Source organism: Protomyctophum bolini (genome assembly GCF_963924005.1).
Source record: "Protomyctophum bolini genome assembly, chromosome: 21".
Lineage (NCBI taxonomy): Eukaryota > Metazoa > Chordata > Actinopteri > Myctophiformes > Myctophidae > Protomyctophum > Protomyctophum bolini.
In genome coordinates, this window is record NC_137882.1 from 14,641,227 (window position 1) to 14,658,654 (window position 17,428).

Below are 17,428 nucleotides of genomic sequence, written 5' to 3' on the forward strand. Positions count from 1 at the left end.
TGTGATCCAAAGGAAAGCAACAAATACAATACAAACTACTTAACCACTTTCACCCTGGTATCCATATTTTGGTATTACTCATAGGCTAAAATTATTCACTAATCTAAAAAATAACAGATGTATAAGCTCACAACACAGCAGCCATCGTGCAAGCATGTGAATCAGCTATTTTCAATACTTACAGTCTCATGTAGCCCAAGTATAAAATAGGTTATTCATCTATGAATCAAATAAAATATGGACACACTGGGCCTCTGCCCAACAGCAACAATATCACAATAATATGTAGAATGAGAATGAGAGAGAGAGAGAGAGAGAGAGAGAGAGAGAGAGAGAGAGAGAGAGAGAGAGAGAGAGAGAGAGAGAGAGAGAGAGAGAGAGAGAGCGTGCGTGCGTGTGTGCGGCATCAAAATAAATTAAACTGAATGCTGAGTGGATTTATGCTATGCAGCTCTGGATTTCGATGGGCCAAATACTGACCTAATTTGATTTGGTATACAGATTGTGATATAATCTGGAAACCTGCAATGCTTCTCTCTGTATATCATGTTGATGCTTGACAAAGCATTGTATCATAGACCTATAATAGATAAATGATGGCCATAAGCTCCGTATTAGACTTGACAAAGCATTGTATCATAGACCTATAATAGATAGATGATTGCCATAAGCTCCGTATTAGTGTCCAGGCTAACTTTGTAAAGCTATTTGCCGTCTATCGGCTCTATGAGCAAATGAATTGTGCTGCTGCTGATAAACATATTAAGGAATGGCTGGTGATAACACTGTTACAACATTCCTCACTCGCACAGACAGACAGACATGAACACACTTAATATCCGTTGGATGGATCTAACTTTGTATATCATGCAAGCCATGCTGAAGGACATGACTGTAATCATCAGGGCATTTCATAGAAGACAAACAGAAGTCACAGAATATTAAATGTACACACAATGACTCACGTGAGCAGAATGTGCATCAGGATATATTTTTCACACTGTTATTACCCCCAGGTGTAGATCAAGAGCGTGATGCGGACCGGGCCTCTCCATGGAGCTGTGAATTGCTACTATATTATACAATACCACTATACTGTATATTATTATCTTAACATTCTTATACAATACCATATACAATCTAACATTATTGTTATACTATATTATTATATACTATCTTACACTATTATAATTGGAGAGCCGGGGAGTTTTTCGTTGCCACCGACGCAAAAAATGCTTGCTCAGGGTGGGACAATGTCGGTTCATGTAAAGTGTCTTGACACAACTTTTTGTGATTTAAAACACTTTAATCAAATTAAATTGAAATTGAAGTCCCCCAACATGTGTGGTTGGAGGTCAAACAGTGTCATAGTCGCTATCCTAGTATTTCCCCAACCTTTTCTGGATCAGAAAAGTGAACGTGTTCGCGGCGCCGGCCCACCCATCTGACTGCTAAATGTCCGCTTAAAGCGAAAATGCATGCGACCGAAAGGTTGCGTGCATTTCCACAGCACGTTTTATTTTCATGACAAATCAATCGATTGTGTTCCGGCTTGGATCAATAGAATGGAATCACTGCTCTATATCCCCAAGAAGTGCGAGTGTGAAATTACATAACTCTTTCATCGTAACGTCACGTGCAAATCACAACAAAGGCAATGGAAGCTGCGTCATCCCACTATGATTTCATGGTTTCCATACCAGAGAGTGGTACGCACACAGAGGTCCCTGCTGCCCAATCTCACTGATCTAGGGTCAGAACACACAGACTCCCCGCACTTAATTGACATCATTGTTTCCAGGCTGTGGAGTGTGCAGCTATGCTACACACATAGGTCTCCACAGACATATATCACACTTTCCAGTCCCAGAATGAGGTGATAAGATTATGTAATTACAATAAAAAAGAAAAAGAAAATCCGTCTTAAATCCGAGACATTCCTGGAGAGGCCTCTGTGGCCAATTAGCTGGTCTGTTTCCGGACATTTCCATATACTCTCTGGAACAGTGGAGGAACGCACGGCCATTGCCAAGGAAACCCAGCTCCAGACAAAGCCGCCGTGCTGGCCCGACGCACCGCACTGGGCTTCTATCCCAACGCCTGGAAAACTAGGAATTGCAGGTCGCACATTCACCAGGGGACATTAGCTCACTGCTAGCAGCCATGAGCTCAGTGGTTTGAGGGGAACATAAAGTGTTCTCCACTACGTGCCATTATGTTTTTCCTTTTCCTACAGCCCAGCGAAAAATTGACGTGATATCAGTGTGTAAATATCGGCACCCTAAAAACCTGAACTTTGAACATTCAGTGGATTTTCTGGGGTCTAGGGTTTTCTGAATAATTTGCCTAAAACGTTCTGATTTTCCTGTGGGTCAGAAGGGCCCAAAAGCCCCCACACTATTGGGGGGGTACACTATTGCTGTCAATTTATTTATTTATTTTGTGCGACCGCCGCTAGTCTAGCGCAATCGTTGTGTATTGGCTGCATGCTTGCCACTCGCCGCGAATGACCGCTCTGTTACTGGCTACGTGCTCTCTCAGTCTCAACTCGATCACTAAACTATAGGTGCCAGACAAGCCAATACAAATCGTCTCTGTATACTGGCTTTGTGTGTGTGTTTGTGTGTGTGTGTGTGTGTGTGTGTGAAAGAAGCAGATGCCAGCGAGGCTCAAGTGCTGCTATGACTACAGATGCAGCGCAATATATGGGGGCACGAACTTGTTGTTAAAGTGTGAGCAAAGTGCAAATTATACCTCCATGGAAGCAAAGTGCACCATGGTGGCATGTGTGATCACGGATTCCTTATTAATCGAGGTGAAAACAATGTCAATGTGTCTTATAATATTGTAGGCTGCTACAGTATGGAGTACCCACTTAAGTTGTCCCCTAACCTTTTCCCTCATGCGCTTGCTTGAGACCCAAAAGAAAATACTGTATAAAACATTTTAAAATAGTACAAATACAAGCTAACAACGTGTCGATGTAGATTGGCTAGTTAAAATAGTAAAAAATGGCAAATACGTTTAGGGATAAGGGGTAAGTTGGAGCCCTTGGCGTCTACCCAGGACCCAAATGTACAATAATAATTTAAGAATTTAACACTTAAGCCCTATTTAACAGTGAAATGAGCAATTTCACTGTTCCGTCCGACCCATTGTTTGGGAAACACGTCTGTTTCCTTGGCTTGGTACTACTGCTGCATCATGGGAGATGCAGTAGGAAAAGCTCTGGAGGCAAAAGGGGAAACTGTCTTCAATTAGTTTTCGTGAGTGTAGCTGCCTGGGACTGGCTATACCCGACCTGTCAGGAGGTCCCATCAGGCATGGTCTCCTTCGTGCTCCAAATTCCATCCAAAGCGTAATAGTGTTCCACCTCATTTCAGCCGTAAAACGGCGGTTTGGTGCTCCATATTGGAAACATGTGAGAGGAGTGTCAGAGGGGGGAAAAGGAGTGGCATGTCACGGCACTAGAAATCCTAAGAGTTAATTTAACTCTCGAGTGTACACCAATGGCCCGGGATAGGGTCCATTTGTACACTCAGGATTTTACTGTGAAGCTGGGGAGTGCTCTCTAGGTCAAACACGGAAAAACTAAAATCGCTATGCTCGGGCTGAGCTCGGCGAACCGACCACAGTGATAAGAATTTCAAATTAGTTTGAAGAATGCCTACAATATAAATGAGTGCAGAACTTAAACCCAAAACACGGTGTTATTGGACGCCAACACAGACAATCCTTTGTGATTTTACAAATGTCTTTAGTAAATGCATGCAGGGGCTTACACTTGTCTGGTGGTGTGGAGAGACAGGTGGTCTCTAACCCTCTCTCATGTGCCCTAATCCACTCATAGGTAAAATTAAAGCTTACTCCTTTCTAAGATTAAATGTTAGGTCTAATCCAGACTACTATAAATACAGGTTAGACATCGCTAAATACACCACTGGTCATGAAGGAAATGGCGTATATATATTTTAGAAAAGAGAGGGTGTGTTGGTTGGGGTGGTTGGTTGGTTGGTTGAGCGCAGTCCCTCAAGGCCCTAGTGTCTTTTCTGTTTTCTGTTTTGTGGGGAAAGCAGATCGACAATCTCACAGTGTGAGCTTTCCCCACAATACACGGGTTCAAGTGGTTAGATCATTCTCTCCAAAATATATAGTCAATACCAGTAAGACGCCTGAGGGACCCCTTTTTGGCATGGGGGTCAGTCGGTCAGATCAACATACTGTATGGAATTAAATCTGTACTGGCCATATATGGAGCATGTCTGGAGTGTACAGGGTTTGATGAGGTCAGATCAACATATGGAATGTCAGAACAGGTCAGGTTTATATATGGAGATCTAAGGGTGGCAGCGAAGGCAGTGTCTTGAGTGTACAGGGTTTGATGAGGGCCCAGGTAGGGCCGGCCTTAGTTTTCTCCAGCTGCCAGGCACGGCTGCACTAATAACTTTGGGGCAGGACAGGTCCGTCTAGAGTTTAAATAGACATGTATCAGTCAAAAGGGAGACATCGTTATGGTCTGATTACAGCAAAAAAGGAGGAGGATCCTGCATTTAAGCATTGGCTAAATGAAATGACTAGTACACTTCATCTTGAGAGAATAAGGCATTTCCTGAGAAACAGGGAGAGACAATTTGATAATGTTTGGCTGCCCCTTGTCTATTACTTGAGTAGAAACAATTAATAGACAGGATACCACTGATATGGTTGACTGTACGCCATTTTCTTTTTCAAGATGTTTTCCATTTATCAAATTACCATTTTATTCTATAAAAAACTGAGCAGTATGGGTTGACTTTCTCTTTTTTGTCCTTTGTCCTCAGTTTTCTATAAAAGAAAAATGTAATTCATATCATAATGTTTGTAAAACAATGTTCTGTTCTCAATAAAAACCTATTTGACCAAAAGGGAGACATCGAAGAGGAAGGATCAGGTCAACAGGTCAGCTCCGCCTCCATATATGGAGATCTAAGGGTTTGATGGTTGAGGTGAGATGTAGAGTTCCTGGCCAATATTGATGATATCAGGGATCTCCATATATGGGCTTAATATTGATGACATCACGTGATATGTCACAAGGCATGACCATACACTATATGGGGCGTGACTGACTGACTGGTTATCTGATTGACTGACGATAGCACGATTTCATAGTTAACCCCGAACTGCGGTCGCAACAATAGACATTACAGTTTCATTATTTTCTCTTGCCTACCTACCATTCATCTGCTCGTTGAATGTATTTTTTTTAAATAATGACACAGTATATACAGTGTCATGTAGCCAAAGTGTCTTAGCATGGCACGATGAGCATAAAACTGAGAAACAGTCTGTCCACGTTACCAATGAAGGGCCTGTCTGGGATTTTGTGGTGACATCACCATTGATTTTCAGATTAAAAGAGCGACCTTCAAATCTGAGCCACAGGTTTCTGTGTCTTTAAAAGGCCATTAGTGTGTGTGTGTGTGTGTGTGTGTGTGTGTGTGTGTGTGTGTGTGTGTGTGTGTGTCCATGCGTGTGTGCCGTGCGAGAGATGTTTCAAGTGAAACATGGCCATCTAGTGGTGAGCGCAATCGCAATGTTGGTCTCTCCGCAATAGCCTACTCAACTGTTTAGTTGTATAGAACAATGATACCTGTAGACTGGTGATGTATTATACTGTACACAATACAAGGGAACGTTTTTATTGTGTTATTAGGTGAAAACAATTTGTAGAGTTACAATAATAACACTCACACAGCACAGTGACAGTACAGTGTACACTACAGTATGGGCTTGAGATATGATAATGACACCAATTCATCCCGGACATTGTGTATGACAGGACGGGGCCTTAAACCTGTCTTGCCCTCATTGAGGGATATAATATACCTGTCAGTGTTTGTGGTCATAACCAGTGTTGCCATGTCTGCTTATTATAAGCTACTTTGGGCTTGTTTTTCTGTAAAGTAGCTTGTATTGGTAGTTTTGGTGCCGTTTTTGGGGGCTTGGTTCTCAAGTGCAGTTGCTTATTTTGGGCTTGCTGCTTCCCAACGTTGATTAAACCAGTGGTTCTTGGTGGTCAAGGACAATATTTGTCCACAGACACCCCCCCCATCTGCGAATACTTTTTGCTCACAACACGTCGCATCGCAACACGTTGTGAGCTTGTAGATCAGCTATTTTCAAATATCCGATGTATATAGGTTTAATGTGCTCACGTAGGCCTATAGAGGCTATGCGCATGCTTAAAGTGAATGGCACATCGAGTGGCAAAGCAACATGCAAAGTGAGTTTAACATTGTTTAACGTTGTTTAATGCAATCAGATAGGACTTTTCTCTTTGGATGCCTGGGTTGTCAAGGCCAGAAAGTCGTTGTTTGCCACTCAGTAGGCCTTCCTGCATAACTTCCGGGTTTGATGATGATGTCACGAGCGAACCCTCTATTATAGTAAACATATTTTGGGCTTGTTTTCGTAGAACTGGTTGCTTATTTCTCTCGCGAATTCTGGCAACACTGGCCATCACATGTCCCTCGCACTGCATTTCATTAAGGTGAAGTGCCACAGATGAGCCTGTCCACTTAGCTTAATGCTGTCTGACAGGTAGCATTGGATCGCAGACACTTATGCACACAGAGAGGACAGATGATGAAAGAAACCAGCAAAGCCCATTAAAGCAGATCTGTCAACCCAGCATGTGCCTGCAGCCATGGACCCCAACAACACTGTCTGCCTCCTACTATACATAACCTCAGCTCTCAGCCCTAGAATAAACGCAAAATAAAAGATTAATCAGCTTTTAGCATCGGGTGCACATGGACACACACACACACACACACACACACACACACACACACACACACACACACACACACACACACACACACACACACACACACACACACACACACACACACACACACACACACACACACACACACACACACACACACACACACACACACACACACACACACACACACACACACACACACACACACACACACACACACACACACACACACACACACACACACACACACACACACACACACACACACACACACACACACACACACACACACACACACACACACACACACACACACACACACACACACACACACACAAAGCCTGTGGAACGCTAGCTTATATGTTTTTTGCTAAATCCTGCATTTGGTCCAATAATAAAGATCTGCCAAGAGGAATCAGTCTCACATGTTTGGAGAAAATCCTGGCCGTTATCCATCCACATGAGTGCACACTCAGTCCGTCATTTCAAAACACGCACATGTGCTTTCACTGTGGACATTCCTGGAAAACTAACCCTAATCGCTACCCTCAGGAAAACTACTGTAGATGCCACAAAACAAAACACACTCATTGAAATGATCTCTCCCTTAAATAAATGAGCATCGGTCGTGCCACAGGTGACAGTTTGGCAGACTTACGTATGGAAGCTGTGCTCTCCGGCGATGGCCCAGCCCACAGCACGGCATGAAGGGGACCAGGGGGTCGAGCCTGGGTCGGACGGCCGCCTTACAGACTCCCTGTCAGGCAGCAGCATCCACTCAGCCTCGGTCCATGGCATGCACTGTCGCCCCTACGGGCGGGCGGGTAGAGACGGGCCGAGTAGAAAGAGGCACGAGAGATAACGACGAAGAGGAGGAGGAGAGGAGGGATCCTTCATGAAGGAGAGAGAGCGGAGGACTAGCGTCTCCGCCTCGCCCGGTGATCTTCTCCTCCTCCTGACCCCCCACACCCTACCCACGTGCAACACGGATCGGCCCGCAGACGACGACAACACCCAGGTCCTTAAGTTCCGATTGTCGTGGCTACTTCTCTTCCTCCGTGCCTGGTACTTTTTTTCGTCCACAGCGTCCCAGACCGCAGCAGCAGAAACAGCCGGAGGGGTCCGGTCGAAGTTGGCAACTGCACCAGTTGTTTACCGCACCCCCCGACCCCCCCCCCCCCCCCAAAAAAAAAAACAAGCGTTATCCTTCTCCGGCGAGTCAGCGCTGCTCTCCTCTGTGCTGTAGTCCTCCCAAATCCTTTCTGCAGTGGCACCGTGCCGTGGCTGGCTGGATGGCTCAGACGTATACAGTATACTGTAGTGTAGTTATGTGGATGGCAGGGCTGGTGCCCTTGGATCAGCCGCGCATGTGTTTAGTCATGACGGGGCACGCTCGACTCAGGCAAGTTCCTCCACAAATGGGGAGGTGGAGCGTCTCGCGAGTGTCCTTTATTGACCGCTGTACCGCTGTACCTTGCTTCCTGATGGAGGACAACGCCTTTGAATTCTCCTCCTCCTCTCTCCCTCTCCCCCCTCTCTATCTCTATCTCTCTCTCTCCGTCTCTCTCTCCTCCAGGACTCACTCTCTCTCTGCCCCTCTCTCATTTAGACAAGAGTATGCTGTGCAATACATATGCTGTGCGTCCTTCCTTCACTTTCATTCATTTTCCTGCTTTCCATCTTTCTGTCTGTGTTTAAGTGCCATACATGTACAGTATACCCATGGGCTGAGGGGCAGTAAGTGGTCAGCAGGCAGAAGAAGCGAGAGCTGCCAGCTGCCGTGTACTGTATGATGTGCATCATGTGTGCATCGAGGAGAAAGCAGCGCATGCCATGCATGTGGTGCAGAGAGTGGAGGAGCAGCAGAGGACTCTGTGTGGTGCAGAGGGTGACCATCCGCACGCGGCTAAGTGGAACACCGTCACTCAGTCATGTCTGAGGGACACAGTCACTCAGTCATGTCTGAGGGACCAGACAGTGGCCTTGTGGTTAGAGTGTCCGCCCTGAAACTGGGAGGTTGGGGGTTTGATCCCCGGCCGGGTCATACCAAAGACTGTAAAAATAGGACCCGATGCGTTCCTGCTTGGCACTCAGCATGAAAGGGTTGGATTGGGGGGGTTAAATCAACTAATCAAATGATTCCAGAGTGCGGCACGGCTGCAGCTCACCGCTCCTTGGCTGCGGCTCACCGCTCCAAGAGATGGGTCAAAAGTGGAGAACAAATTTCACTGCGGTAACGTGTGTGACAAATCGTACGACTTTGACTTTCGACTTTGGACACAGTCACTCGGTCATGTCTGTCTCATTGGATGACTTGGAGGATGTACCCGAGTTATGAAAAAAATAAAAAGCTAAGCACATGGTATATAGATCTTAGTCAAATGAAAGTCAAGGCAAATGAAAAGCTGACTGACTTTCCAGTGACTTAAGTCTTAAGTCACTGGAAAGTCAGTCAGCAGTAGGGGTGCAACGGTTCAGTTAGACCACGGTTCGGTTCGAACCTCGGTATGGGGGCCACGGTTTCGGTTCGGTTTCGTAAAAAAAAATACCCCCTTGTGAAGTGATCCCCAGGAACGCGCCCTACTGTACCCTCTACTGTACTGTACTGTACTGGCACACACGAAATCATCATATATACAGTTAATAATGTGCGTGTGTGTTAGGTTGTGCACAGGTGGTGAAAAACAACCACGCTGTTTTCATGCTCATACCCAGCCAGCCAGCCAGGCAGTGGCTTGCACCACTCAAAAAAGTTTATTTATAGCATTTTCTTTTCTTCTCTTTTTTTAGCATATATTATTTTATTAGGCATTTCTGCCTTTTCATTATTTTAAAGGGGGGAAAAAACCTCATATTGCTATTTTAATGTGCCTCATCATTACTTTCAAGGGGAAATAAATGCACCTATGCGCTCACACGGGGCATTAAGCACATGCAGGAAAGAGGAGAGGAGAGTGTCTCCTGGGAGGGGAGTCATTCACAGTGAATGCGTCGTGTCTCAGAAAAATAGCCTACAAAAGTTTACAATAAGTCTACATGAGGATTTAAGGATATTATGCTTATATTATTAGAAGAAGGGCTTCTATCTACAGTCATGGATTGGACATGGGAGTATTTTGTTGGTACTTTTCTGACGGAATGATCGTCCTGCTGCGGGTTGTTTTTGCTCTCACTCTCCCTCTTAATTAGCACTCAAACAGCGAGTGCAGATGCAGAATCAGATCTGAACAAACTTACAACGACCGTGCTTAGAAGCCTGTTGGCGCGAGGTTACTCCGCTGTGTGTGTCTCTGTGTATGACGATCAATAATTATTCCAAGAACGACGTTTAAAGACGAGTGCTGGATTCTCCTCATCATGCCGTCTCTCTCTCTCTCTGTGTGTGTGTGTGTGTGTGTGTGTGTGTGTGTAGGGGGTGGGCCGACAGAGTGCTACACTTCTGTGACCGAAAGAGTGCTAGACTTCTTAGTAGGACGGTGTGTGACCGATAGAGTGCTAGACTTCTAAGTAGGCCAGTGTGTGACCGAGAAATACATTCTTCGCAGCTGTAATAAATTAATTAATGCAAACCGAAATAGCGCGGTTCATTAGAGCGCATTGAACCGTGTATGTGGAACCGAACGGTTCGGTTTTCGGTTGAAAACCGTTGCACCCCTAGTCAGCAGTCAGTATAAGTCTTAAAGATATACCCAAAGCCAAAAGGAACAAGTTTCGATGTATTTTACGGAGGGGAAAACAACAGTTTATGGATGAACAGGATACACACTTTCCTGCTACTGCTGCAGATTTGTGATTATTTACAAGATTGTACTATGATCAGTTTAAAAATCACACTCGTGTGAAGTGAGGGGCGCTCTTATCATCATAAGTAGTCTCATTCTCAACCAATGGCACACCTCCCACCCAATCACGCCAGCCAATCACAATTTGCGTCCTCACTTTTGTCTTCAATGTTTGTGTTTACACACATTTTGTCTTCAATGTTTGTGTTTACACAGACCCTCAAAGCTGGACATAGGACAGGCTAGCGCCCCTACAAAATGTGCAGTGAGTTTGAACTCATGTACTGTGGATGACCAGCAGTTAAGAGGCTTTTCGGTTCAGGCTCGGTCTCCAGCCAGCCAAGTTAGCCAACTATTCCAATATCTCCCAATAGAGTCTGGAACTACACCTCCCGAAATCTGAGACAGGAAGCTGTCATTTGTTTGTCATTTCCATTCACAAAAATATAACTTAATATCTTTACGAGCAGCAAGATATGCTTTGATGATTTTCATTTATATTCGGATACATTTGCGCAAATGTAAAGACTGTATGACGGAAGCATTTAAAAACTGTCTGGCTCACGAGACTATAGGCTCTGTCTAACACAGAACCACACCACCACAGAAAAATACTAATGAAGAAAATTATTTTATACCCTTTATCCCTCCATCTCATCCCCTTCTCACTGACGAACTGAGATTTAACCGGATTTTCCGCAGTTCATTCAGTGCAGGATCATAAACAATAATGTTGTGGCACATCAGCAAAAGCTACAGTTAGAGCCCATCTGCCCATGTCATGAGAATCTCACTCCAGCAAGTTGTTGTCCTTTTAATCTTGCAGCAAAGTCACCCTACTTTTGGTGCCATTAATGAGTGCATGCCAGTGTTGTGTATCTTAATAATATGCAGCGATGTCATTGAAGATGGGTACATATCCTGTGCTGAGCGTGAAACAGCAGACGTAACAAAAACATTGGTGGTCATCCTCGCATGGCGAGGACTGCAGCTTGTCTCCTTTCGGTTGGGTACACGTACACACTGTCCTCATGCAAATTTCCTCTTTGTCAGGTCTGCTGCTCACCTCCGTTGCACCACAGAGACTCCACACAGTCGCAGCCCTTTGATACGAGAACAATAACAGCGTGACTTCTGCTGTCAGACAGCACTGAGGTCAGATGAGGACACGCATCTCTCTCTCGTGCTCTCTTTCTCTCCCTCCAAGGGGTGAAATTAAACTTTCATGAGGTATTTCAGTAAATAACACATCACAGGAAAATACTGTCCATCATTATGAATGGCGGCATGAATCATTTACAGATGGCAACAACTTCATGCTCAGCAACCGGTCTATATAATGTACATCATTGTTTGGTTTAGAATCAGGGGTGCCAATTTTCCAGCATATGCTTGGCACGCTATTGAAATCATACACCAAATCATGGTAAAACGGTAATGATCATCATAGTGACATTCAACAAAACCAAATTGGCAAGGTCTGAATAAATAAATGCAGAAGGGGTAGCACTTTTACTCAAGTCAATTTTGATCGCCGCACTTTATCCATAACAGAGTATTTCTACATTGTGGTTATTGATACTGTATTTTTACTTAAATACAAAATATAAGTACTTGTTCCACCACTGACTGTAGGTCAGGTGTGAGTTAAATAAACCATCACTCATACTCATGGACGTATGAGCTCGACCTGTACTGAATTCCAATAAGCTGTTGTCCAGCAAACTTCTCCCCTGCCTGCTGTTGTAACGTGCTATGTGAAATATAACTGTCCCTTGTGCCCGAGGCCCTGCGCACTGAGCTGGTACTTCAGGTGCAGATGGACACTTGAAGGCAGAACTCACTTTCAGCCAATGGTGGAAAAAGTACTCACATTCTTTTACATCACGTAAAAGTATCAATACTGCAATGTATAAATACTCCGTTACAAGTAAAAGTCCGTAAATCAAAATGTACTTGAGTAAAAGTACAAAAGTTACATTATAGTACCAAAAGTAAAAGAATTTTGCAGAATGTCCCATTCCAGGTTTTCAAATGTATAAAAAATCTTTTAAAAAATAGCAGGTGTACAAGCTTGTAGATCGTCTATTTTCAAATGCCCGGAATGTATACAGGTATATGGATGAAGTGGTTAATGTACGTTTTGTAATAATAATCCAAATCTACAAAGTTTTCAAATAATTGTAGTGGAGTAAAAGTCTCTCTCTCTCTCTCTCTCTCTCTCTCTCTCTCAACACAGTTATAGGTAAAACAGGAATTGCATCATGTGAGCTTTGGAAGCCAATCTTAGCTAATCAAGATGGAAGATGGGAAATGGTGCAGATCCATGTTGATCACATGACTATGGAGATAGTGTATACCGAATTGTGTGATGTATGGATAACATGTGTATGAGTAATCTACAGAAATGCCAAAATCGGCCTCATGGTGGCGCTATAACAGGCCGCTGTGGAATATTTGGGGCAGAGGTTTGTCGTTGGCAGTGTGTGTGCACAGTTTGGCATGGATCAGGTGCTGGTAACGGACAGACGCAGACGCGCACACACACACACACACACACACACACACACACACACACACACACACACACACACACACACACACACACACACACACACACACACACACACACACACACACACACACACACACACACACACACACACACACACACACACACACACACACACACACACACACACACACGTGTCATCTGTCTGGGATAGTAACATATATCTCTTGCATCAGTGTGACTGACATTGGGTCAGCAGACGAGCTCAACTAAAGCACAGACATTTCATTAGGGCGTTGCGTTGCAGTGCGGTTTGATGGAAGGGTGTCATTACATGCAGAGACCTGTGCCCTTTCTGCCCTGTGAAGAGAGAATACTACCTATGAGCTATACTCTGTCACAGTCTGACATGTAGCCATCAGTCACCTGCTCCTCCTGACACCAAGTACTGTAGAGGTGCGAGTCTACACATGAAAATAAATGGTGCATTTATATAGCGCTTTTATCCACTTTACTTTTGCCAATTTGGTATTAAAAAAGGTCTTAAAAGTGTTTAAATTGTCACTTGAGAAATGCACAGATAGCTGTACAGTGTACACAGTGCACACTTATAATGTATAATAATAATTTAGGGACCCCCAGTTTGGGAACCAGATCAGTGGTTCTCAAAGTGGGGTCCAGAGACCCTCCAGGTTCCTTGACAGGGTTCCAAATGGACCCTTTCAGTACAGGTCTGAAACTCTGAGAGTTCTGGGCGTCCTTGAAATTAAAACGTTTGAGAACCACTGGTGTAGCTGAAGTTCATAATTGATCACATGGGTTGGATTCTTATCAGCAAAAATGATATCAGCTACATCCACTTCTGTATCTGACATGTTTGCCAGGACAGTAGAATCATCTTCTCTTTCTTTTGGTTTTGTGAACCTCTGCTTTGAGGAGGGTTTTGATTTAATTATAATCGCAGTCTCATCGTGCTATATAGCGGAGAGCACGATAATACAAATAATACGAAGCTCGCGAGGCAGTTCAGTCAGTCAACCTCAAGGGGGTTCATGCCATGCTCAAGGGCACATACTATACTCAAGGGGTTAACATGCTGCATTACTATGTGGGTGTATAAGTGTGTGCAAGTCTCACACGTCATTCGCCGATGCGGCAGTCAGCTGACCAATCGGGCAGGCTACTTAAGCTCACTAGACTCCATTACCTTCCTGCCTTCCTCTGCTCATGGTTCCCGGTTGTATGTGATGTTTTCTCCCACCACCACCCCAGCACCACCGGTGGGCTCTGCTATTTATGCGCCCCATGGGGGGGTTATTGTATATCTATCTCCCTGCTCTTTATGTTTTATGTTGTTGCTTAATCGTGCCGAGCAGGGAGAAATCCAGCAGAGCCGAACGCCAAGTCAAATATCATATGCACACTTGTTACTCATTCTTGCAATAAATATTGGTCAATCTATTCGTGAGTTGTCTGACTGAATTATAATAAAGTGAAATTATGTCAAAAAAACCTACACACTCAGAAATCCGTTCTTGCTATCCTAGTATAAGTTCGCAAGTACTAAAATAAGTCCATTGTGTTGATAATTAAAAAACTGACGCAGGGATTTCTTTCTAAGAACTCTAGGCGGTCTTCCAGTAAACCATCAGACTCTCTAGCTAGCAGACATTTCCATTCATTCCATCATGGAAACGGTGCCTGCATGAGGACAATGGAAGTGCTGCAGCAAGACTACCATCATTTTCCCATTATTAAGAAATGGTTCTATAGTATACAGTACATAAATTATGCAAAGCTTATGTAGCAGAGTAGTCCTGCCTGAAGATCAGAAGCCTAATATCTCTATTTTCCATTTCCAAGCGGGGACTGGTGTTTGATTTTCCCATGGGGAACACCTGGGTTCAAATCAAAATGGATACATACATAGTGAGTGTCAATGTCAATGAATGAAGGATATCGTTGCTATAGAGGGTATGCGCATGCATAAAGTGAATGGCAGATCGAGTGGCAAATCCAGTGGCAAAGTGAGTGACAATGCAATCAAATAGGATGGATGTATGAGCTGTCAAGGCCAGAAAGTAGTTTTTTGTCACTCAGTAGGCATTCCCACGTAACTTCCGGGTATGATGATGAATCTTGATGATGTCACGCGCATACCCTCTATAGGGCAGAAACCTTCTAACTTTTTTTCGTAAATTAATGTCCTACGTGATCATATTACAGAGTCACACAAAAGCATTAAAAGTATCAGATCCACAAGCTCAAAACACGTCCCCAAGCGACAAGTTTGAGCGTGTCAATCTGCTACTTCTATGGTTGAATTTGAATCCTAAAAATTTGGACAGATGAGGTTTCCACCTGAAACAATGACGATATATTTATTTATTCTGGTTGACTTTTAGGTGACAAATGCTGCAACCTTTAAGACCTCATTTACTACAAAAATAAATCTATACATTCCAAGAACAAAATCGGACTACAACGCTGGTATATGTAAAAGGTTAGCCTGGCATAGATAGATGCTACTGTCTGTAACTGTTCATCACAAAAATATAATTTCTTCCCTCAACTCACCACCAGATGGCGGTCTTGTGACACTATAATCTTGAAGTTACCCACAACAGTTTTGTTTCACTTCAATCTGTCTGCACATATTTCATAGCCTACCATTTAAACTTTGTTCATTTAACTACTCCAAGCATTATTCCTGGTTTTGGAGCCAGAAGCTACACATGGACTTGACAGAAAGGTCTACTGTTGGAAAGTCATGATGTACACATTAAAAAAAAAGCTTTTAAAGTGCACCTTATCCACAGTTTCCTGTGGGTCCATTGGACAGTGGGAGCTACTGTAGCTCGTCCATATACCCTGCCAGATTGCCAGATCTGATAATAAGCATCAGAGGGAGCCAACTGGTTGCTTACGTCACCCCGTTCCTCCATTAAGTGGAGAAAACACAATCGGATGGATCATGAAAAGGAGAAAAGTCCGTAATCAGGGAGAGAATGAGAGCGGGATTTCCTGCACCCCAGACGGTCCTTTCATCACCACAGTACAGAGTCCAACAGGGTTGCCAGTTTGCGAGAGAAATAAGCAACCAGGTCTATGAAAACAACCCAAAGAAGCGACTAGAGGCCACATGAGCACTGTCTAAAGTTAACCAATATGCATCGGCTTATATAAAGCTGATGCTTTCCCGTCGCAAGTTTTTGAAACATTTTAACACAAAATATTATCAGACAGACAAATACATATTAATTTGGTCTTTGTTTGAAAACTTTACAAAAAAAAGGCCAAACTCGCTTATAATAAGCAGACATGGCAACACTGATCACCACACTACTAACATTACTCTCGTCCAAGCACAAGGACGGCGTGCGTGCCATGGAAAACCTATTGCAGTGAGCCATACGAGATAGACTCCTAGCCCGGGGCCAGTAGCTGTCATAGAGGAAAGAGAGAAACGGGACAAAGAGAGAGAAATTAAGAACAAAAAAAAGAGCCAGACAAAGAGGAGAAGAAAGCTTAATGAGACAGGCAGGCGGTATAGTATTAGACATAACTTTCCTCGTCCCCCAGATTTGAACCCGGTGTCCTGCGCAAGTGCTGAAAACCATTGAACTAATAGAGCCTGTCTGCTTTCTCGGGGGATAAATTGATTGACCATCAGGTCAAAATTTCAGATCTCACCTACTCAAATCCTGAGTAGGTGAGACATGACCTTTGACACAATCTAAATGTCTCAATAGAAGTAAGAGCAGGGAGACAAGATACATTCTGTGTTTTGGTACGATTAATGCGTTATGGCTGACTTGTGACCAAGACGGGACCACCAGTACTCTCCACCTCCTCCTTTAAGCCCCCCGTGCAATAAGCCACAATTTCAGTCTATTTCTCTCTCTCTCGCTTTCTCTCAATCTACTCTCCATCTGTACTCTCTCCCACTCTCTAAAAGAGCATGAGTAAAATTAGAATCGTTTTCTCTTTCTTCCTTTGAGTGACTGTTTGACAGAAAGAGCGTGTTAGTGACGTTCAGATCGATGATCGATCGAGGCCCCCGATGAGCCTCTCTCATCGTGTGTCCAACACGCTTACAGGAAAGCTGGGAGCCGTCTGACTCTCGGTGGCTACAGGTCCTCCCTCTACGTCTACAGTACAGTAGAGCGAGGAAAAAGGGCTTCTTTGGAGGCTAGTCAAAGCATCGTTTCAAAAATCCTTAAAATCACACAGAGTAAACAGTCTTAGAGGAAATGTCAACTTTGGCGGGTTGGTCTCGTTCTGATGTTGACAGAAGAGGGAATTGATTATGATAAAACAGAGAGAAATGAGCGGGGATACAAAAACAACGCGACAGGGCTT

At 44.0% G+C, this 17,428-nt stretch overlaps 1 protein-coding gene across 5 annotated transcripts in view; it reads right to left on the reverse strand.

Annotated features, from left to right (window-relative positions):
* Nucleotides 1-17,428, reverse strand: part of cacnb2a (calcium channel, voltage-dependent, beta 2a) — a 93,980-nt gene that overhangs the window by 71,222 nt on the left and 5,330 nt on the right. For 2 of the 5 annotated variants that reach the window (XM_080794364.1, XM_080794362.1), the window contains exon 1: nt 7,431-7,526. The exons of the other annotated variants lie outside the window; for them this stretch is intronic. In XM_080794364.1, coding sequence (XP_080650490.1) covers nt 7,431-7,478 — 48 coding nt within the window. In that variant the 5' untranslated portion in view covers nt 7,479-7,526. Of the gene's footprint in view, nt 1-7,430; nt 7,527-17,428 lie in introns of those variants that run through there. 5 annotated transcript variants of the gene reach the window in all.